Genomic DNA, 24,211 nt, shown 5'->3' on the forward strand with positions numbered 1-24,211 from the left:
TGTTACTTCTCGATTAGACTTTGGTAATGCCTTGCTCTTTGGTGAATCTGATGCACTGATTAGAACATTGCAGCATGCCTGGTGCTTTATTCGTTGCATTTGTTACCTATGCGTTTCAGGTCACAGCACAAGATTTTGATGTACGTACGCATAAATGGAACAGCTCCAGAGAATTTACAGGAAGTTGTCACTCTCTACCAGCCGTCACGATCACTACGATTGTAAACAAAATCCTTGTTATGCGTTCCAAACTCTCGTACGATGACTTATGGTACCCGATGATCTGGAAAGGCAGTGACCACTTTATGGAATAGATTACCGCCTGTTACTAGGAAGTCGAAAACCCTGACTAAGTTCAAGAAGGTTAAAACTCATTTGCTTACGTGTGCTTTTTAGAGTCTCTTCCAGAGGTCGTGTACATGTTATCACATAACTGCTCGAGTCTAAATGTCGTTTATATATGTTCTGTACTTTTGAGTAACGCTAGGAATAAAATGAAAATGTTATACATGTATTTTGTAATGTGAAGCGCATCAGAGTAACTTTACAAATTAGATAGTACGCTGTATAAATGTTGTACATGTATGTAATCACTATTATAACTCGGATCCCCGGGGGTACGTAACTGAATATTTTGACTAGAAAAGCCACGTTACTTGAAGTAGAGAATATACAACTCGGTTATATACCCAGGGGTGACACAACTGCTCTGGTGTCATATAATGTATCAGTTAACGGATAGTCAGTAGGCAACGATCCTGGTACAGTCCCTTCGGGTACCTCGGTAACCTAGCTAGTGTGTTATATTGTAGCTGTGCCATAGCGTCATACGCCTCGAATCTCCTGTCAGATACCATTACCTGTGTATTCCGATATATTCTAGGTAAATGATTTAAGATATTTTAGCGTACGGTAAGTGGCGATTCTCCGTTTCCCCAGTGGGACTAGTAATTGATTTGTTTGAAGCTATAGCGATTTTATTTTTATTTAATTCTTGTAAACAATTCTGCTGTAGCAGTTGTAAGTTTCTAGTATGAAAAAATACAGAAAGGACATTTTGGCTGTTGTTGTTTCTTAATGATACTGATAGTACAGTTTAATTTAGTTTTATCTGGTCTAAGTCTAGATATGATGACATCATCTTAGTTATTGTGGCCATATAATTTTGTCTTCTTAAAAGGGGTTTCGATCATTTGCCGGAGGTGATTATTATGATTTTTTACCCAATTATTATTTCATTTTAGAATAATTTTTTTTTGTAAGTTTTACATCTATACCGATTTCGCCATGTGTCCCTGGCTAGTTCATCAGCTTTTTCGTTACCTTGGATATCTACATGATACGACACATCTGCGTTTTGTAATAAACATAATACGGACTTTAAGGCGACATGTCTGGCACTATTTCTGGTTTCTATAAACCGAAGAGCAGAAAGACCCTCTGAGAGTATGATTACGTTTATAGAAAGGATATAATCTTCTCGCAAAAAAAGGCAGAACTGCTCTAGGGCGTAGTATTACAGAAAATATCACAAACAAAATGTCGTGACGGGAAAGGGATGTATGTCAGCATCAAATATTGCGTATGATGTGTGATGAAAAACACAGGAAGTTGATTTATCATCAAATTAAGATAAAAATAAATAATGACTTCGATCTTATATCGATTGAATAGTGATACTTCGAAGCGTAAAGTACTTGTTTACCGTAAAAACCGGAATTAAGGATTAACGTTGTATCAATCAACATCCAGGCTGAGGTCAGAAGGAAGTCACGTGCTGGAGATGACATGTACATCTCGGTATAAGAGGGCACGTGCTCACACCATCGGGCAAGTCTAAGTGGAGATTTCCAACGACAATGGTTATTACAAATTCGTAAAACAAAGATTTAGCGCACAACGAGAGTTCCTCGATCAATTTCTCAGGATCATCAGTAAGTTTTCTCAGTTTTTATTTTATCTCGACATATTATTTCCTGTTGTCTTATCCTTTTGTAACAAAAATATGTCGTCAATTTGCATAATTTTATCACTAATTACGTAATTGCGTCGTGTATTTTGTGGTCGACATCATGATACCAGCTGGAATTATGTCCGTATGCGATGTTGATATACCTAGTAGTTTCGTTATCATCGCCCTTCACCTCATTTCAAGAATGTGACACAACCCGTTTTATCGATTATTACTTGGAATTCTTGTTTTTTAACAACAATATACATGGAATTAAACATAATGATCAAATAAATTAAGGTTCATGCATGTATTACTTCTAGGTTTGATATTTACAACCGTTACTTTGTTTTCTTATCCTAAATGTGAGCTGGACAAATTTTTTTGTCGACTGGAAAGATGTTTCTGATAGCTTAGTGTATATATTATATTCCAATCTGATAAAATGAACATTTATCACATAAACTTCCTGCTATCCAGCTTGATCAAATCCTCCAAATTATTTATGTCTTTAAAACCTGTCAAAATGTAAGCTTTCTGCGTTATGTGATAAAAAGTATCTTAAATGCTCGTCTCATAAAATGAGACTTTCGCCAAGACTTGAAGAAAAAAATAAAATAAATCTAAGACTCGTTTCATAGAATCACATTATGAAATGAAACCCAATTTAAAACCCTATATATTTGAAACCTGTGTTTTATGATAACATCTCTTGTATGTTTTAGGATTCACCGACTGTACATCACGATATGAACATCCCGATCAGTGCATCCCGCCCGGACTTTGTACTACCAAACTCCACACTGAACGGAACAACTTTCCTCATCCGTCGGGATTACCTATCCAAGCTAGAATGGCCGGGGTTGGTCCATGTGACGTTCCCGGTAATCATACCGATTCTGCTAATTCTTGGTATCATCGGGAACTCGCTGACAATTGCCGTGCTATGGCATAAGAACATGCAATCCACTACAACCATCCTGCTGTTCCGATCCCTTGTCATTACGGACATGGCGGTCAGTTTGGTGTGGTCATTGAATGGTGTATCAGAATATTACTTATTCCAGATACCGGAAGGTCAGTCCTATTACCTGGACGTGGTTTACCCGTGTATATACATCTTCCTTCTCTACCTCATATACTTCTTCCGGGGCGTCAACATCTGGATCACGGTGACGCTCTGTGTAGAAAGGTTTATCTACGTCTGTGTTTATTACAAGGCAAACGTTATATGTACCAAGAAAAGAATCACAATTGCCCTTGCAGTCATTGTTGGATTCTTCTTTGTGTTCAGCATACAGCAGCTGATCGAGTTTAAGCCAGTTAGCTATCCATGCTACGGAAGCCTGTGTTACATAAATGAATTTACAGAGGTTGGAAAATCATTTTATTATTCCAAGGGGCCATTCTGGTTTAACATGTTAATGTACAACATTCTCCCGACTATACTTTTGGGATCACTTAGTATCCCCATCATCTGTAAACTCTGCACTATGTACCGGAAACGAGTACAGATGATGAACACAACTCAATCAAGTGGAACTCTTCAACGAAAGGAAACAAATGTGACCATTGTTCTTTTGCTGATCGTGTTGTTTTCGGTATTGTCAAACCTGAACGGTCCTTACCTTGTGGCCGTTTACGTATACAGCATTTACAATACCAGTTTCTTTTATCTTATTTGTATATTCAATACTATAGTTATTCTTAACTCCTCCATAAATTTCATCATCTATGGTATTGTTGGAATTAGGTTTCGAAGAATTCTTATAAAAATGTTAAAACAGACATACTATAAAATATTAAGGAAACCTCTACCGGCCAAAGTCAGGCGTGCAACCGTGAAAGAGGAGCCAGCTTCTAATGACAATGCGATAGAGTTAACTTCGAATGACACAACGCTTTACAATGGTATTTAGACCTCTAGATATGGGAGTTTACGGATCAGTGTTAAAGCTAGACTGGGATGGTTTCTTTAAGATTAAAATTATGTGGTTTGTATCTAGTTATTTAGAAACAGTGAATATTTCTTACAAAGGCAAATGGGAATGGATACAGCGATGTGGAAGACAATGAGACATAACTCAACATAACACGATGTGACTTAAGGATTAGTATTGTCATATCAGTTTATTTGTCAAACCTACAAAGACAACAATGGCTTGGGATGAATGTACAGTGTGTATTGGGGATTGTAAATGGATAATAGAACATCACCATCGACATTGTGTCGTAGGACTATACCAATCCTAATGTGACATTGTGACGTAGGGTAATACCAATCCTAATGTGACATTGTGACGTAGGGTAATACCAATCCTACAGTGACATTGTGACGTAGAGTAATACCAATCCTACAGTGACATTGTGACGTAGGACGATACCAATCCTACAGTGGCATTGTAACGTAGAGTAATACCAATCCTACAGTGACATTGTGACGTAGGACGATACCAATCCTACAGCGACATTGTGACGTAGGACGACACCAATCCTACAGTGACATTGTGACGTAGGGTGATACCAATCCTACAGTGACATTGTGACGTAGGACGACACCAATCATACAGTGACATTGTGACGTAGGGTAATTCCAAACCTACAGTGACATTGTGACGTAGAGTAATACCAATCCTACATTGACATTGTGACGTAGGGTGATACCAATCCTACAGTGACATTGTGACGTAGAGTAATACTAATCCTACAGTGACATTGTGACGTAGAGTAATACCAATCCTACAGTGACATTGTGACGTAGAGTAATACCAATCCTACAGTGACATTGTGATGTAGAGTAATACCAATCCTACAGTGACATTGTGACGTAGAGTAATACTAATCCTACAGTGACATTGTGACGTAGAGTAATACCAATCCTACAGTGACATTGTGATGTAGAGTAATACCAATCCTACAGTGACATTGTGACGTAGAGTAATACCAATCCTACAGTGACATTGTGACGTAGAGTAATACTAATCCTACAGTGACATTGTGATGTAGAGTAATACCAATCCTACAGTGACATTGTGACGTAGAGTAATACTAATCCTACAGTGACATTGTGACGTAGAGTAATACCAATCCAACAGTGACATTGTGACGAAGTGTAATACCAATCCTACACATAAACAGCAGACACACAAACACAGAAGACACATAAAGACAGAAGACACATAAAGACAGGAGACACATAAACACAGAAGACACATAAACACAGAAGACACACAAACACAGTAGACACATAAACACAGAAGACACATAAACACAGCAGACACCTACACACAGAAGACACATAAACACAGAAGACACATAAACACAGCAGACACACAAACACAGAAGACACATAAACACAGAAGAGACACAAACACAGAAGACACATAAACACAGAAGACACATAAACACAGGAGACACATACACAGCAGACACATCAACACAGAAGACACATACACACAGAAGAGACATCAACATAAAAGACACAAGAAACACACAAACACAGAAGACACATAAACACACAAATAACAAAACCACAAAAACACAATGATGTATCAATGTCAAACCTTCCTTTTTTAAATACTTGTTTCTGTTATATAATAAATAATAAACGTATATGTAATATCAGTAAATAAACAGTTTATAAAGATATTTCAGATATAAAATACTTGTTATTGTACGGTAAACTACATTGAAATAATAGATTCCTCAAATTCTGGCCCCGTCAATCTATATTTGGTTTCTCCCTGTATAGCTTGACGTGTATTTTGGATCTTTTGTACCTCCCCATACAGATTTTGATTTTTCTTTCTGTCTATTTTGATTTTTTTGGTCGCATCCTTGGCATCAACACTTTCGGCCTTATAGTCATTTAACTGATATCTTGGGTGTCTTTTTTACAGTCTTTTCTAAGGTAGAAAACTGAAGTAAATGATGAACATAAGTGTGTGTCACTACAGCTGTGTTCAGTGATGTACCGCAAGTTAGTATCAAAATTGGAGTTTAATCAATATACAATGTTGTTTACAGATAATAATTATACACAAACATGTTATACCGGAAGTGAGTGATCTAGAAGGGAGAATAAGAGGATACATTCGTTATCTACCTGACACGTCACTCACTTCCACCATCATTAGCACATGATAGCAGCTTGTCATCCACATGTGTGTACGTCATAGGATTATTAACAATGATTCTTAATGATGATACCGTAGACGTCAAAAGTAAGACCAGACGACACAACACTAGTGACAAGTTCACGTGGATTAGACGAGACAACAGTTGGGATATGACAACATCGTTCACATGACAACATATAGATGAGATAACATTGTACACGTGACAACATAGACCAGACTAAACCGTTCACGTGACAACATAGACCGGACAACACCATACACAGGGCAACATAGACCAAATAACACCGTACACGTGACAACATAGACCGGACAACACCGTACACGTGACAACATTGACCGGACAACATCGTACACGTGACAACATAGACCAGACAACACCATACACAGGGCAACATAGACCAGATAACACTGTACACGTGACAACATGGACCAGACAACACCGTACACGTGACAACATGGACCGGATAACACCGTACACGTGACAACATAGACCGGACAACACTATACATGTGACAACATAGACCATACAACACAGTACACGTGACAACATGGACCAGACAACACCGTACATGTGACAACATAGACCGGACAACACCGTACACGTGACAACATAGACCGGACAACACCATACACAGGGCAACATAGACCAGACAACACCGTACACGTGACAACGTAGACGGGACAACCCCGTACACGTGACAACATGGACCGGATAACACCATTCACGTGACAACATAGACCGGACAACACTACACGTGACAACATAGACCATACAACACTGTACACGTGACAACATGGACCAGACAACACCGTACACGTGACAACATAGACCAGAAAACACTGTACACGTGACAACATAGAACAGACAACACCATACACAGGGCAACATAGACCAGACAACACCGTACACGTGACAACATAGACCGGACAATACTGTTCACGTGACAACATAGACTATACAACACTGTACACGTGGCAACATAGACCGGAAAAGACTGTACACGTGACAACATAGACCGGACAACACCGTACATGTGACAACATTGACTGGACAACACTGTACACGTGACAACATGGCCCAGACAACACCGTACACGTGACAACATAGACCGGACAACACCGTACACGTGACAACATAGACCATACAACACCGTACACGTGACAACGTAGACTGGACAACACTGTACACGTGACAACATAGACCATACAACACCGTACACGTGACAACCTAGACCGGACAACACCGTACACGTGACAACATATACCATACAACACCGTACACGTGACAACATGGACCGGATAACACCGTATACGTGACAACATAGACCGGACAACACCATACACAGGGCAACATAGACCAGACAACACCGTACACGTGACAACATAGACCGGACAACACCGAACACGTGACAACATAGACCGGACAACACCATACACAGGACAACATAGACCAGACAACACCGTACACGTGACAACATAGACCATACAATACTGTACACGTGACAACATAGATAGGACAACACCGTACACGTGACAACATAGACCATACAACACCGTACACGTGACAATATAGACCAGCCAACACCGTACACGTGACAACATGGACCATACAACACTGTACACGTGACAACATGGACCAGACAACACCGTACACGTGACAACATGGACCAGACAAGACCGTACACGTGACAACATAGACCGGACAACACCATACACAGGGCAACATAGACCAGACAACACCGTACACGTGACAACATAGACAGGACAACACCGTACACGTGACAACATAGACCAGACCAAACCGTACACGTGACAACATAGACCATACAACACCGTACACGTGACAACATAGACCGGACAACACCGTACACGTGACAACATAGACCAGACCAAACCGTACACGTGACAACATAGACCATACAACACCGTACACGTGACAACATAGACCGGACAACACTGTACACAAGAATTACCCTATAACTAGACGTTACTGTGCACCCTCGCTATGTAGAATTATAACTAATACTAATCACTTATCATTGATTTCTTGCTTATCTTCATTCTTATAACAGTCCCGTCCATGTCCAGTTTCTTCAGTGTAGAAATCTAAATATAAGAAAATATATACGCATGTAGTTTTAAAGCTTTTTAAATCGTAGTAAGGAAAGTTATCCAAAACATTTTAACAAAGTATTTATGTTACTAGGTAAATTTGCGTTTTTTTATTTGAAAACTACTCCAACTTCTCCGTTTTATGACCTTTTTGTTACTTAAGTAGATCACTTTTACCTCAAATAATAAACTACTTAATTACGTGTGTATCTTAAATATCATGTTATGCACATATGATAATCAGGAAATCCTTATGTATGGAAGTACAGGATATCCGGATTAATAAACATTGTTTCGCCCAAAATGTCTCTATTATGCAACACAAGGTTTATATCATTTCAAAAAACATATTCTTGTACGTTGAACTTTCCATCACCTTTTATTAGTTAAGCAATGCATATAAATCTACATTTATATGTAATATGATAATATGTTATTAAACAACTGAAATAAACTAAAAATATAAAACTAAACTAATTTCAATTATTATTTAATTCCGTATATGGTTTCACGAGGCGTGGTATATATGTTATTAAACAACTGAAATAAACTAAAAATACAAAACTAAACTAATTGCAATTATGATTTAGTTCAGTATATGATGTCACGAGGCGTAACCAGCACCGCCAGGTTGTATATTTATTTACAACCAAGCAAGATATACAGCTGTATACAAAACAATTGCGCAAACACAGTCACAGCACTCTTTCGCACACACCTAACTATATACAGTTTGGGGAAAACCGCCAACTTGCGTATAATACGCAAATTCGCTTATTATAGGCCAATTGGAGAATGGATTTGTTACTAAAACTAGTGATTAAACAGTTTATTTTGAAATATATTATATACTGGCGATTTAATTTACATAGGTAAATAATATTTTGCATAAATATGTTTACTGAAAGTGTTGTCTACCTAGAAACTTGATGTTAGTCTACTGGAAATATTGTATACATTTTTGGTACTTTACGAGGTGTAAATAATATTCATTTTTGCACTTGTATGATGTGTCATGATTAAATAAATGCTACTTCGACGAAAATTTTAAGAAAGTTAACTTTAGAGTGATTTTGGCTATTTTTGATAAAACAAAACAAAACAAAACAAAACCAACAAAACAGTTGGTGATTTTTCCAAACCGGATAAATAGGCCCCAGGTTTACAAATACTTCACCCTACATAAAAGGACATTTCGTTCTACACAGATACAAGTTTTAATCAAGTCTATGCACATGTTTTCCGCCATGCTCCAAAAGTGTTATAATTCATATGTGCGCGTGGTTCCCGTGGTTACTCAAGACTTCTCCATGATGTAGAAAACGTTTCAGGTGTCTGATATTAAAGCAACGAACGGTGGTTTTAATGTTGTTAAAGTCGATATGGCAGCAAGATGTATGCATGGTGGGCGAATGGCATGGGAACCCGATAGAGAACCCGTTAGGGTTCCCATGCCATTTGCCCACCATACATCTTGCTGCCATATCGACTATAACAACATTAAAACCACTGTTCAATACTTGTATTCACATTGTGTTACCCTTTTCGTCAACTTTGGAAAAAAATGAACCAACAAAAAAGTCTCACCATTTTTAATGTCACATGACCAACTGGGTGTTATACATGTAGCCTGAGGCACTGGGTATTATAGGCGTATGGTGGCAACTGCCTCTTAGCATTGTGTCAATGGGAAAATGCGGAGCAAATGTAGATAAAGGACATAAAGAGGTTACCTACAAGGCATAACCAATGACATATAGTCCCTAATCTAGCTATGATACCTAGTACAACATTTTACATGCCTTCAGTATTTTTAACGGTTGTCGACCCTTTAATGGTCATGGCCGGGCCTAATGGCCGATACTGTCAGATGCTAAAGTTATTCAGAAAACATGCACAGTAACGTTTTCGCACAAAATTAGTTATTCATCGACGTTAATAGTGGATCAATAAATAGGAAAATGTTGGCAAAAGTGAAATTTGTCGTTTTCATTAAAATATATCAATATTTTGTCGGTGTTCAAGGGTGTGCAGTATTCTCGATTCATGAAAGATACATTATTATCCTACCTGCACGTGTGTTGTCCTGTACTTATGTAATATGTACTACATACATTAAGTGGAAACTATCATAAAAAGTACATTAACAATGATTTCCAGTGAATATGAGTTTCATTCTCCTATCAACAAGTAAATACATATTTGGCAACACTCACATCGACTCCCAGATAGCTGCAACCGGACACAGTCCTTCACAAAAACAGGACACGCTTCCTATATACCACAGCTTCGAATGGCACAAAAACAGGACACGCTTCCTATATACCACAGCTCCGAAGGGCACAAAAACAGGAAACGCTTCCTATATACCACAGCTCCGAAGGGCACAAAAACAGGAAACGCTTCCTATATACCACAGCTCCGAAGGGCACAAAAACAGGACACGCTTCCTATATACCACAGCTCCGAAGGGCACAAAAACAGGAAACGCTTCCTATATACCACAGCTCCGAAGGGCACAAAAACAGGAAACGCTTCCTATATACCACAGCTCCGAAGGGCACAAAAACAGGAAACGCTTCCTATATACCACAGCTCCGAAGGGCACAAAAACAGGAAACGCTTCCTATATACCACAGCTCCGAAGGGCACAAAAACAGGAAACGCTTCCTATATACCACAGCTCCGAAGGGCACAAAAAACATCATTAGCACCCAGCTCATTCATTGTCGAGATGAACCTCTAAACACCTCCTCAGTCAAAGTTCTGCCTGTCACTACCCCATCCCACCTTGGACACCGTAAAATACATTGAAAGAACATGCTTAGCTTTAGTTCCACACCTTACTGAGTTGACCGAGACACCCATGGTCCCCTACACTTGCCAGACCAGTTTTGGCCCGGGTGACAGCACGTGCACTACACGTGTATAAATGACCTGTCAACCTCAATAGTACACAATGTATAGTAAGTAGTATCCTGACATATGATCATGTAATAAAACGCTTATTTTGTTTACATTATCTTAATAAACCAAATCACACAGAGGGGACGCTGAGTTGATGATTACATTATATGCGGAATATGTGAATAAATGGAAATGGTGTGTGGGGGCAAGTCAACATATATGAGAAAGGGTTTTGGGAAATGAAAGGTATGGCGTGAAGAATGTAAATATGTGTGGGATAGTATTCGGGGGAATATATATACATTGTCTGGACATGTAAAGATATATGTGAAATGTATGTAAAGGTATGTGAGAATTGTATCTGTGGAATGTAAAGATGTGTGAGAAATGTATGTGGGGGATGTAAAGGTATGTGAGAAATATATATGGGAATGTAAACGTTAAGGCTTTTTCCGGGGAATGAAAATGTACGTGAAGGATATATCTGAGGATCAGGGGAATGTAAAATCGTTGTCTGGGAAATGTTAATGTATGTGAGAAATGTAGTAGAATAGGAATGCAAAGAAGTCAATGCATGTATGGAAATTTAAATACATGGTCTGTGCAATGTAAAGATATGTGAGAAACGTATCGGGTAAGTGTACAGATATGCGGGTTTCTAGAATGAACTTATGGTGCAGTGGACAATGCCATTCAACAGACAGCGGTGGTCCCACGGCAATGCTCGACCACGTGGATTGTATGTAGAAGCTCAAGTTAATCAATAGACATCTCCATTTTAAGCGTAGACGTGCTATAGCTCGACGACTCTGTTTGTTAATAATTGAAAATTACATCCTTGAATAATGATACACTGATTGTGTGTGTGTGTTTTGTCTTGTGGCTTGCATTTCGAACAACATAATCTTACAAATCAGTATATATATCTATAAATATCCATCAGTATACATATATATCTATAAATATCCATCAGTATACATATATACTTATTAACATCCAACTAAACACCACCTACGATGTTTTCTAATTAATAACAAAAGGCCTTCGGCCAACGACTTATCGACCAAAAGGATCATTTGCACAAACATAACGATATTGTTCGTTGTTTATCTACTAAACTTATATAACTGTTCTATGTTCTATGTCTGTAAATGGATGTTTCTGATTTACTTGTGTCTTGATAAAGGGACCAGTTTCTCCAATATAATACTCAGTGCAATTTTAGAGTTACACCACATATTGGTATTCGCAGTGAATTTAGTCCCTCTAATATAGTGTGATTCTCCTTCATTTGATCACTGTATTTTGTTATCTTATACTTATATTGTGGGAATCTGAATTGAATCAAAGATTTATAAGATTTGAAACAAATAAAAACAAGTCACAAATGTTCGTCATACGCTGTGTTTTCGTAAGCATTTTTGACCTTTTCGGTATCATTTTTTCTGTGTTGACGCCATACTTGTATAATTTCCTCGGCAGGTGGCGCAATGATCGCGAAAGCAGCTCCGACCATGCACCACACCTGACAGGCTGTGAGCCAGCCTGAAAACTGCTCGTACGTCAAAACTTCAAAACTCAACATTACTGCTGGAAAGACAACCAGGAAAAACAAAACGCTGATACCGCCTCCTATGTAAGCTACCCATTTGGCAGGGCGAAATATGGCGGCCATGTTTTTCCCTGTTATTTTCGTATCATGAGGAATCTTTGAAAGTTCTTCTTTATAGAGATTTCTCCATGGGTTCAGCGGGTTATCAATTGAAAGGGTCTTTTCCCATTCTTTCCCTGCATCCTCTGTAGATCGGATATTGTTCGTACATAAAGAAATGACTATTGTGACCACCGAGCTGGTGATGACACCTGCTCCAATACCGGCCAGAAGGCTGTATTCAGTCGAGGTATTCACCATGAAGTTTCTCAGGCCATCCTTATGGGCTGTTTCTCCCACCACCAGGATCCCTGTGATTGCTGCTATGAGCCCACTGGCACTCCCTATCAACATACGACGTACGAATTAGATATTAGCTGTCAATAAGATGTTTTAACTAAAGAAATCCCGATACGACATTAATACTGTCCGAATCCGTATATTTTGATCTTAAAGTTTCAAACAATTTCAGGGGGAAAAAAAAGAAAAAAAAAGAAAGAATAATAATAATAATACTAAAAAAAGATAAATTAATAAATCATATGAAATCATTATACATTTAAAGGAAAGTTTCTTAACTATGATTTTTCTCTTTAACCCAACAATATCTTGCCATGGAAAATTATGAAATAATAAGTGATTTCCTTAAGATAAGGAATTAATAAAGACCTGGTAGGATGTTCATCATCTATACATTACGTACAGTTGAATATTCATTATAGTCCAAACTTTACCTCAATATGAAATTAATTTAGAGGAATACATGTATTAGATCATACCTGCAATAACCCCAGGAGCTGTACTCTTAGACCAAGCAATAGTGAGAAGAAGGGGTATCAGGAATGGACTAAGGAGGGCCTGTAATGTAAATACGGCCCAGTTCAAGTTTACACCGGAAGCCATAACCAGGAGACCGTAAGGAACAACACCAATGGTAACCCAGACTATACACCAGCTCTTGTAGTGGATCAACAGGTCCTCATAATGACGGTACAGTCCATGCTTAACACAACCATATTGGACACCAAAGTTCTTACTTCCGCTCATGCGTATTTTTACATCCTCTTTACAGTCACGGCAGTCCTCGAACGGTTTACAAACACATAATTCCGTTTTTGCTGAATCCTTTGCCGATACTTTCTCTTTGCCACACAGCAAGCAACTTGTCGGCGAGGAGGACTTCCTGTAACGGAAATTTAAAAGAAAACCATGATAAATCAGAGCAAACTACTGTCAAGGGAATTATGGCTGCTTGTACACGTAAAATGACGTCGATTTGTAATTCTAATTCTGCACTAGGTGACGTAACTGCACTCGTATAGTATGACGTACGGACGTTGATTTGGTCAATACATCATTATGTAGACAGCAAAAGCACAACTTCGTAGGGTTAGATTCTGGAGTTATGTACCATCAATTGTGGGTGTTTTAACTTCAAATAAAGGCCCGGTATACTTCACACTAGAGAAGCTCCACCCCCTTCCCTCCTAACGATGAACTTCCACCAATAATTTGCACATTGAATGTTTAACACAATTGATTATTAAGTAAATTACTGACATGTCTAAACCACACAAATGATAAATCTATCGACCTGTAAACTAAGAACAGACTTTCAGCGCAAGACAGAAGTACATTTGACTCACCGGAAGTGGAAAATAATAGCTGTTATACCAATTTACTATGTATATTATCACAAATAACAACTACGCTACCTGTATGGGTTGACGTGGGTACGGTATATGTCATAGACGATGATGGAAGATACCGCCATCACCTCCCCAGATCCGGTTGACATAAGTGCCATAGTTACCATGGTGATGAGTAGGTATCCCCCTTGAGTTCCCATCAAGGTTTCCATCACGAATGGAGTTATGTATCCTTCAAAACATATTATACCATCATATACAATCAGGATGAGAAGGTTGTTTCAGGTGTGTTTATATTCGCTATTTTTGAGAATGGACGAACATGGGGAATACCTTTAAATAATAGATAATAGAGGAAAGTATGGACGTTCAATCAGTTTGTTGTTGGATTTTAATCAATTTTAGCTGTTTGTTAAGCTCAAGACTTCATGACAGAGTCGACTCAAGCTTCCGACACGCTCTATAAAGTAACAACCCGCTGTTTCATAATGTTGACCTAAAAAGACGCACCGTTTATATTTCCTTTAACCGACTCGAGAGATATATTTATGTGGAATTATGTAGAAATTTCTACCACATAAACTGTTGTAAATCTCTTGTGAAGAAACAGGCGTTTGTTATTTCTATTGCACTATAACGGTGAGAATGACTATCGCCTTAAAAACTTATCAAAAATTGATTCCTTTTATTTCTAATACAATCTTAACGCCTTGCTCCTTATCATTTTATCATTTTTATTTTTAATTTCAACATTCTAGAGCTATATCGGCAAAGCTTACCGGAATCTATGTCACTTGCAGTAAGCAAATGTGTGCCGTTTTGATAACCCAAAGACATATACGTCATCGCTGACGTCAATGCTATGGTTGTTGGAATGGCGAACCAAACGTAGGCTGCTATAAAGAATCCAAGGACTCCTTGAGCTGGCTTTGCCGCTATCCTACTCTGCCAGTTGGCCTGGTCACAAAAACTTAGCGACGTAGCCATGAAAAACAGCATAATACCATAAATAATTCCTGACCTTGATCTGAAGGTCATGAGGGAATTTTCATGGTTACCATCCGGTCCAGCAATACATGTCATTGCCTCATACATCGCTTCGTTCGTGGCGTAGTCCTGATTTGGCCCTTTGTCAGTGTAGCTGACCATAACCACAAATACCAGCAAAGTGACGAAGGTCAAGGCCGTGTTAAAGTACGAGATGTAGAAGGTTGTCCCAAGTCCCCCGATCAGACAATATGATCCAAACAAGACAGCTAGAATGAGAATGACGAACTCGTCTGAGGAGTCCTTTACCAGCACGTGCAGACTAGCCTTTCCCGCCAACACCAGTGAAGTCATGGTTACGAGATTCGCCAACAGTGCCACACAACAGAAGTAGATGTGAGCAACCTTTCCAAATCTAGAGTAGATAATCTGTCAAATTAAATAAGAAAAATCAACCTGAAAATAGGCTGACTGTTCCTGGAGCGATAAACCCACTAAACAAAAATATTAATTTCAGGAAATCTTATGATAGACCACAATATGATATAAGAGTATATCATCATTAATAACACAGACTGAAAGTTGAAATTTTTCCAATGTTTGGAAAAAAAAGAAAAAGTTAAAGTATGGCAAAAGAACTTAGGAGCGACATATTGACCACAAAGTGTGTTTTTATGAAAAGAAATTAACTAATTGCTACCTGAAGGAATGTTTTGGCCCCGGGGGCCCGAGTCTTGAGATGTATAGACAACATGGGGAAGAGGAGGATGTCGAGGACGATTCCAATGGAGAAGAACAGTGATCCACCCAATCCAGTCTGTAACAAAATCATGTGAAGTAGCGGCACGTCCTTATAACGTATCAAAGATTCTTGTTTTCAAAATACTGCTGATAGAGCATTGCCATGGATATTTAAGAATTAGTATTTTAAATGAAAATGCAATGAGGCTTGTGAAGAATGGTACATCAAGTTTTCGTCTTTTTGCATTCCCCGACAGCCAAATATATGGTATGTTGCGATGCGATGAATGAGCAGGTGGATTTGTCTAAACCATGGTTTTAATTAATTGTTTGAGTCGGCTTTTTTCTAGCACATGCTTTTTTTAATCGATAATGAGATAAGTAATTTAGATTCAAGAGCGAACATTTCTAAAGAGATGGACAAGTATTTATTGTTATAATGGTACATGAAAAAAAAAAAATTCACGTTTTTTAATGTAGTTGTACGACTGACAGGAATTTTGGGTCGAGGTTAGTTTTTGAAACATATTCCAAACAACAGGCACTTGTCGCATTCATATGTATGCATTTAATTTGTTTTGCAGGGAAACAGTTTAGCGTAAAATTGGTTTGACAGCAATATGGTGACCAGATGTTGATGGTCGTGATCATCTTTGACCGTCCAGTATTTATCCACTAAATTCGACTTTCAAAAAGCCAAAAGTTGCTTCCTATAACTACCATAGCTTGCTCCTAACAGTACACTCATATGTAAACAACTATGGCATCTGTTTTGAGAAATACCTTGATGGCAACAGTGGCACTTTGGAGGAAGTCTGCTGGCCACAACATCTGTGACGTCACAGTAACGGCGGTGAGACTGAGAGTGACCTTGCCTCCGGCGTCGAAGGCGGTGTCAAGGTTGTGTTGGTCGTGGTACACATGCCGTCTGAGGGCAGATTGTATGAGTGCGAGGGTGACGGACAAGCCCCCAAACCCAAGCAACATCAACAGGGCCGCTTCATGCTTTTCCAGGGGAGGATGCAACCTAAATCGATGTAGATTTTCCAGCAATTAATATAAATAGTGAGCGTATATAAGTCAAAAAGAAAAAAAGAAAAAGAAGAAGCTATTTGCATCACAGCTCGTCGCGTGAATGTATCAGCACAAAAACATATGGTAATGCAAGATTGCATGTTATATTATATCGTTGAATACATACATGTGTAATGTTACCGAATTTTGTGTCGAAATATGCTTTGAGAATAATGTACGATGTTGTAAAAATGATTGGTTCCTTGCAATTATGTAATTTGGCAAAGTAAAATGGCCACCACACTATCTGAAAGGGTGGACATTTTTGTATATAATGGCATATCTAATTTGTCGAATTGTTTAGTGAAGTCATTGCAATTTCATTACAAATGATCAGTTTAATAATTTGACACTTATTTTAACAAGCAATGTGTAAATTGCTAGAATTATAAATGATCGTAGTTATAATAATAACAACTTACAATGAATCTTGATCGGCCTGAAAATCTTGAAGTGACGTGGTACAGTTGTCATAGAAACCAGACATGACGAATTGCAAAGTGCAGAAAAGACAGCAAGGTGCAACGGACGTGATCTCGTTCGTACTGAAATCAACATCGAATTACATTTCCTTATACGATTCTGTTTACAAAAACAGATGGTTACTTTACTGAAGGCAAGTTTGTCCATTATCGCTTTGAAATAAAGTTGCTCCATTACAGACTTTTTTCTTACTTCTGATCGAAGCGGTAAGAATTAGGCAAGGATATACGCATACTCGTATATTTATACGAAGAAATTGCAATACATTACATTGAAAACACAAATACAAGCTTAGCCTATGAAAGCCAGCCACTACATAAATCAGTTATGTAATGATATTGATATCTCTAAAAGTGTATTGCAGCAAAGCACAGTATTGGGTAATGCTACTGTAAGGTCACACGATATACTCTGATGTTGAAAAGTTAATATTTCTATATGCCCTGCCCATTGTTAAGGTAAAATTTATTTATTTATTTAATTCCTAATACAGACATTAAACATTGAGTACTGCAAATCACTTTTTTTTTCGCGTGGATTTTTTTCTCGTGAATACACAAGGATAATCAATCGTCAATTCAAATTCTACCGATTATTTGAAAAAAAAAAAATATCTGGACGGTCGCCAAGCTATCGGTTAATGAGGCTTGCGGGGGCCATGGCTCTAATAGCTCATTATTCGTCAATTTAGAGTCATTTCCAGATCAATATTCTCAAAATAATGTATTCGCGAATGTGTCTGAAGAGGTAAGTTTGCGAAATAAAGTATTCACGAAAGATGAGTTATTTACAGTAATGTCACATACTCTACTAGAGTTTATCGTCATCCCTATTTCTATGCGAGTTTTGTCCCTTCCACTGTTTGTCAGTTGGGAATATCTTGATCTGTTATGACTAGAGTATACAGTATTACAACTGTTTTAGTCTGGATGAACTAGCTAGTTGGCTATGAGTTTAACATCTTCCATGTGTCAACCTTATAACGTGAAAGCTTCATCCTATAGACTGATGCATATTTGACTTAAACGACAAAAATAACTTATTCCACACTCTGGTGAGCTGAAAAATTTCATCACAAACTCTGGTGTGCCAATAACTTAATCACACACTCTGGTGAGCTGTAAAACTTTATCACACACTCTGGTGAGCCGAGAACTACATATCACACATTTGGTGAGCCGAGAACTATATCACACACTCTGGTGAGCTGTAAAACTATATCACACACTCTGGTGAGCTGTAAAACTTAATCACACACTCTGGTGAGCTGAAAAACCTTATCACACACTTCGATGAGCCGAGAACTATATCACACACTCTGGTGAGTCGAAAAACTTAATCACACACTCTGGTGGGCCAAGAACTTTATCACACATTTGGTGAGCCGATAATTATAGAGCACATTCTGGTGAGCTGTAAAAGTAAAGCACACACTGGTGAGCTGTAGAAGTATATCACATAATCTGGTGTGCCAAAGAACTATATCACACACTCTGGTGAGCAGGAGAATTTTATCACACTCGATCTAGTGAGCCGATAACTTTATCACACAATCTGGTGAACCGATAACTTTATTACATAATCTGGTGAATAGGAGAACTTTATCACACAATCTGGTGAGCCGAGTACTATATCACACACCCTGATGAGCTGTAGAACTATATCACACACGCTGGTGAGCCGTTATCCTATAGTCCTGGTAGATGCTTCCAGAACTATTGTTGTCTAATAGTCCTTTATCTAATAACAATGAAGTAGATTCAACATCGATGATCTGTCCAATCAGGGGTATTTATTGGTCAAACATATTTAACTTAAAGGAAACAGGAATTCCAAAGAAGATCCCTAATGTGACGATTGTCACTGCCTTCTAAAACTATCATGGATGTTATTAAGTTATATTTAATAGATAATTATACATTGTATTATTAGTTATTGTTTTACTTTCTACGTCTGTGCGTTTTTACATAGCGCAGTTAGACAGGTCGGGATGTACTTCCGGTCAAACGCGAGGGACCCGACGAGGTAAATAATATGCACGTGCATGAAATCCGTTGAGAAAAGCGATCTTCTTGAAGACTGATAGGACATGGAAAATATTAAAGACAAGACTTTAAGAATTGAAGCTTTCAGGGGTGAGTATCACATTGGATAGATCTAGAATAGGCTATAAAATGATCAAAACTAGCTGGTCAACAATTATCAAGAGTTGACAGTGGCAATTGCTTTGGCGACGATTTGTACAGGTAATATGTGAGGGCCGCGAAAGTAATCGGCACCAGACACAGATATACATGTAACTGTCTAACATTTAGAAATCGACAGTGACCATCGATGAAATACCCGATTACTATAAATAGCTTTCGCTGCCGCAGGTTTAATTTGTTTTCTTTATTATTTAGTTATCAAAAAACGCTCTATCGCTTAATTGTTCTTGTGATAAAAGTTATGCTGTTCTAGTAAAACCAAAACCATTAATCGTGTTATAAAAACGTTTGAAAGTTGCAATTTGACGTCGATCGTATTCGCATAGGTGCTTGTAAATTAAAAAACTTGTTGGTGCATGATGTCAAGTTACTACGGAGTTTCGTTCAAATAATGCCGATTTGTGAAAACTTAGGATAACTTATTTTGGTACATAATGGACGAAAGCGTCGTAAATTTTGATAAGTTTTTCTTTATCTTTAACTGTATATATGATACATTACTTTTTTATTCGCAAAACTCATTAAAATTTGTCAATGTGTACTGCGTACGGTGTAAGAGCAGACATCACATGTACTTTATTGACAAAAATATTTTGGAAGGAGTCACGTGAAATTGGAGAATATACATAAAGCTGAAAATGCTATGAATCATTGTTGTGAATTTTAGGTATGATTTTATTGAGGTACAAAATCGAACCCGCGCTGAACGATTGTAACACGACTTTAATGATTCGAGAAAAAAGTTGACATGTTTTTGAACTACTCAAAAAATGAATACGAAAATTTTTCAAATGGATTTGTACTTATGTTGGTTGATATTTTCTCCCGTATTTTTTTTTAGGTATAATCGGTATCGCAACTGCTAAACGAATAAGGGAGCTATAAAAAATGTCCTTACAACGACGTGTTATTGACGTAGGTTGGGGTGGTTAAGGGGTTTAAGCTGATTTGATAACTCAAACACAGCCTCTTTCGTTTTGTTCACTCTGCAGAGCGTGACATTTCACCCAAAATGGCTATAAATATTCCCTTATCGGTAAGTCCTTGGAAAGCGTAATGCCCTCTCTGCATACATCAACACAGATCTATGTGTCTGTGGTGAGGTGAGCGAATAAGGTATGCATAATATATCGCAGCACACATCAAGGACCTGCTTTGATATATAACTACAGTAAAATATTAGGGATACCTCTGTGACAATTCAGTGTAGTATTTAAAACAAGCGGGCTGAATTTAGCAGCGGATTCGTTATCCATCCGTTATTGGGGTTTCGAATAACGAATCCGCTGCTAACTTCAGCCCGCTTTTAAAACACATCATAATTGACGTTCCTGAATTTATTAACTTATTTATTAACAATAGAGACTTAAGTGATTCGTGTACATCCGGGTTATTTTCTCGAACAAGCGAGATATTTTAAAAATTAAATCCGGCTCAAAATTTAACATTAGCATGCACCGAAAAGTTTATAATATATATTTTTTTTCTCAAAGTGTACGATTACAGAATAAATAAGTGAACATCACTGTTTACGACAGCACGCCCATGTTCCTGTCGTCCTACATATTGGCCTGTGTCCTTATATGTGTCTTCTGACGAAAAAAAAATATCGAGGACTATGCCATCAATTACAAAATAGTCGAAAATCAAAAATATTATTTACTGTTAAAATCATTGTTGTATGGTAATTAAAATATATGATAATTTTTTTTGAATGAAATTGGCCGTTTATTTTATATAAACGACAGACCTGGAATTATGGATTTCCAAGCCTGAACCAACATTTAGTACATAACAAAATATTTGGTCCTAGGTGGGGATAAAAAACGCCCAACCTAGAGTAGATAGAATACAAAAGGAGTCACAGCTCCTATTAAGAAATATAATATGAACGGAAGGAGGAGGGGGTGGAGGCGGATTAAAACAATCTTCCTGAATATGTGTAAATAAAACCAGACTGACCTGCTCTGATGTTCTTCGATTTTCTTTGTTTTCTGTGAGTAATTTTGTTGCGCATGCGTAATTATCTGATTATGACCTCTTGACCCTATCCCCCTTCCGTATACAACGCGCGAAATTTAAAAGGGTTCCAAAATGTGACAAAACATATAATTCATAAACATAACTATACAATAACAGTTCCTAGCATGTATAAAGTACATTAAAATGTTATTTTAATTATCATTTATACATGACTGTCGTGAGGGCAAGCTTGTTGGACCAAATGCATGTAACCATAACAAATAAGACAGACAACCAAGTTTAGAATGAAATTGGCCGTTTATTATATACATTTGTATATAACCGACAGACCTGGAAATATGGATTTCCGAGCCTGAACCAACATTTAGTACATAACAAAACATTTGGTCCTCGGTGGGGATAAAAAACGCCACAATGTTGTGCTAGGAAAATTTTCGGGAATTTCCAGAACAACATACCCCACCCGCCACCTAGGACCAAATGTTTTGTTATGTACTAAATGTTGGTTCAGGCTTGGAAATCCATATTTCCAGGTCTGTCGTTTATATATAATAAACGGCCAATTTCATTCTAAACTTGGTTGTCTGTCTTATTTGTTATGGTTACATGCATTTGGTCCAACAAGCTTGTCCTTACGACAGTCATGTATAAACACACGTGATAAAGGACAAAGCCAATATTTCATATACTTACCTGCCTAGTTCAATGAAGAGCTATCCATGTTTTGGCGTCTGTACCGAACTCTGATCTGAACGGTCCGTTAGTCGCACATACAATTTTTTAACTAGCCTAAATTTAACATATAACTGAGAACCTTGCTCCTAGTTATATGAGGTAAGACAGAGTCTAGTGAAAACGACTAAGAACCTCAATGTATTAAGCAAACCAGGAAGATATTCACTAAAATATGTTTTAGGTAGACACGTATAAGATAAAGAAATGTCTGTCTTTGTCAGTGCACATGTTACTCGGGATGCGTAAAAACCATCTAATGAGAGGTAAATATCGAACGCAGACATCTATGACACTTACTTCTTTATGGTGGCTCGTTAGGGCCAAGTTTCAAATCTCGCATTCTCGCACTCTCGACCTTAGGTCGAAAACGCGAGAATGCGAAAACGCGACCGCGAGGGAGCGAAAACGCGAGAATGCGAAAGAGCGAAAACGCGAGAATGCGAAAACTCGACGGCGAGAATGCGAAAATGCGACGGCGAAAACGCGAGATTGATCTCGCACTCTCGCCGTCGCGATTTCGCATTCTCGCCGTCGAGTTTTCGCATTCTCGCGTTTTCGACCTAAGGTCGAGAGTGCGAGAATGCGAGATTATGCCTTAACGGCCATCCTCGCACTCTCGCTTCCTCGCATATGAATATATATTACCAACGTAATGTATATCATTATGTATGTTCCTTACGCGAGGGAGCGAGAGCGCGAGGGTGGCCGTTAAAGCATAATCTCGCATTCTCGTACTCTCGACCTTAGGTCGAAAACGCGAGAATGCGAAAACTCGACGACGTGAGTGCGAAATCGCGACGGTGAGAGTGCGAGATTAATCTCGCGTTTTCGCCGTCGCATTTACGCATTCTCGCCGTCGCGTTTTCGCATTCTCGCGTTTTCGCTCTTTCGCATTCTCGCGTTTTCGCTCCCTCGCCGTCGCGTTTTCGCATTCTCGCGTTTTCGACCTAAGGTCGAGAGTGCGAGAATGCGAGATTTGAAACTTGGCCCTAACGAGCCACCATACTTCTTCTATACAAAGTATCCGATCGTCATGTTAGATAGCTAACATTATCACGTTCGATATAAACGCGGCTTAATGTTTGAGTGAGCAGTTATTTTTTTTATTATACCCCCTGCAACAAAGTTAGGGGGGTATACTGGAATCAGGTTGTCCGTCCGCCCGTCCGTCTGTAGACACATTTTGTCCGAACAACTTCTCCTAAACCGATGGGCTGATTCCAATGAAACTTCACAAACACATTAATGATCATGTGTAGATGTTCATGCCACTTTCTTTGTCTCAAGACTATGGTTGATATGGCAACTGGTCACTATAAACAGGTTTTCTGATAAGAACCATAACTTAAGTTGGTCCGGACAACTCCTAAACCGAAGGGCCGATTTCAAAATGAAACTTCAACCACCAATATAGAGGAACAATGTGTAGATATCAAGTGGCGAATTTCACATTCATTCACTGGCGTTATTGGTTATATACACAGCACTTTATTTAATATTTCGGTTCTGCTGTCGATATCCAGCTAAAGTCATACTTAGTGTACTTGAGCCAGGCCTGTCGTGTGACATTGTGACTGGTAATGAATGTGTCA

At 38.4% G+C, this 24,211-nt stretch overlaps 2 protein-coding genes across 2 annotated transcripts; one reads left to right on the plus strand and one right to left on the minus strand.

The window, feature by feature from the left end:
• Positions 1-1,881: 1,881 nt before the first annotated feature.
• On the plus strand, positions 1,882-4,553 carry LOC117329538 (FMRFamide receptor-like). Its single transcript, XM_033887529.1, has 2 exons — positions 1,882-1,934; positions 2,677-4,553. Exon 2 carries the CDS (start codon positions 2,701-2,703, stop codon positions 3,868-3,870), a length of 1,170 nt encoding a protein of 389 aa, XP_033743420.1. The 5' UTR covers positions 1,882-1,934; positions 2,677-2,700; the 3' UTR covers positions 3,871-4,553.
• Positions 4,554-8,676: 4,123 nt separating this feature from the next.
• On the minus strand, positions 8,677-22,678 carry LOC117329539 (urea-proton symporter DUR3-like). Its single transcript, XM_033887530.1, has 8 exons — positions 22,578-22,678; positions 17,634-17,756; positions 16,921-17,164; positions 16,097-16,213; positions 15,189-15,825; positions 14,476-14,641; positions 13,540-13,943; positions 8,677-13,104 (listed from the first exon to the last, which is right to left on the minus strand). Exons 2-8 carry the CDS (start codon positions 17,696-17,698, stop codon positions 12,491-12,493), a joined length of 2,247 nt encoding a protein of 748 aa, XP_033743421.1. The 5' UTR covers positions 17,699-17,756; positions 22,578-22,678; the 3' UTR covers positions 8,677-12,490.
• Between the last annotated feature and the right edge of the window lie 1,533 nt (positions 22,679-24,211).

Source organism: Pecten maximus, chromosome 6 (genome assembly GCF_902652985.1).
Source record: "Pecten maximus chromosome 6, xPecMax1.1, whole genome shotgun sequence".
NCBI classification, from domain to species: Eukaryota; Metazoa; Mollusca; class Bivalvia; order Pectinida; family Pectinidae; genus Pecten; species Pecten maximus.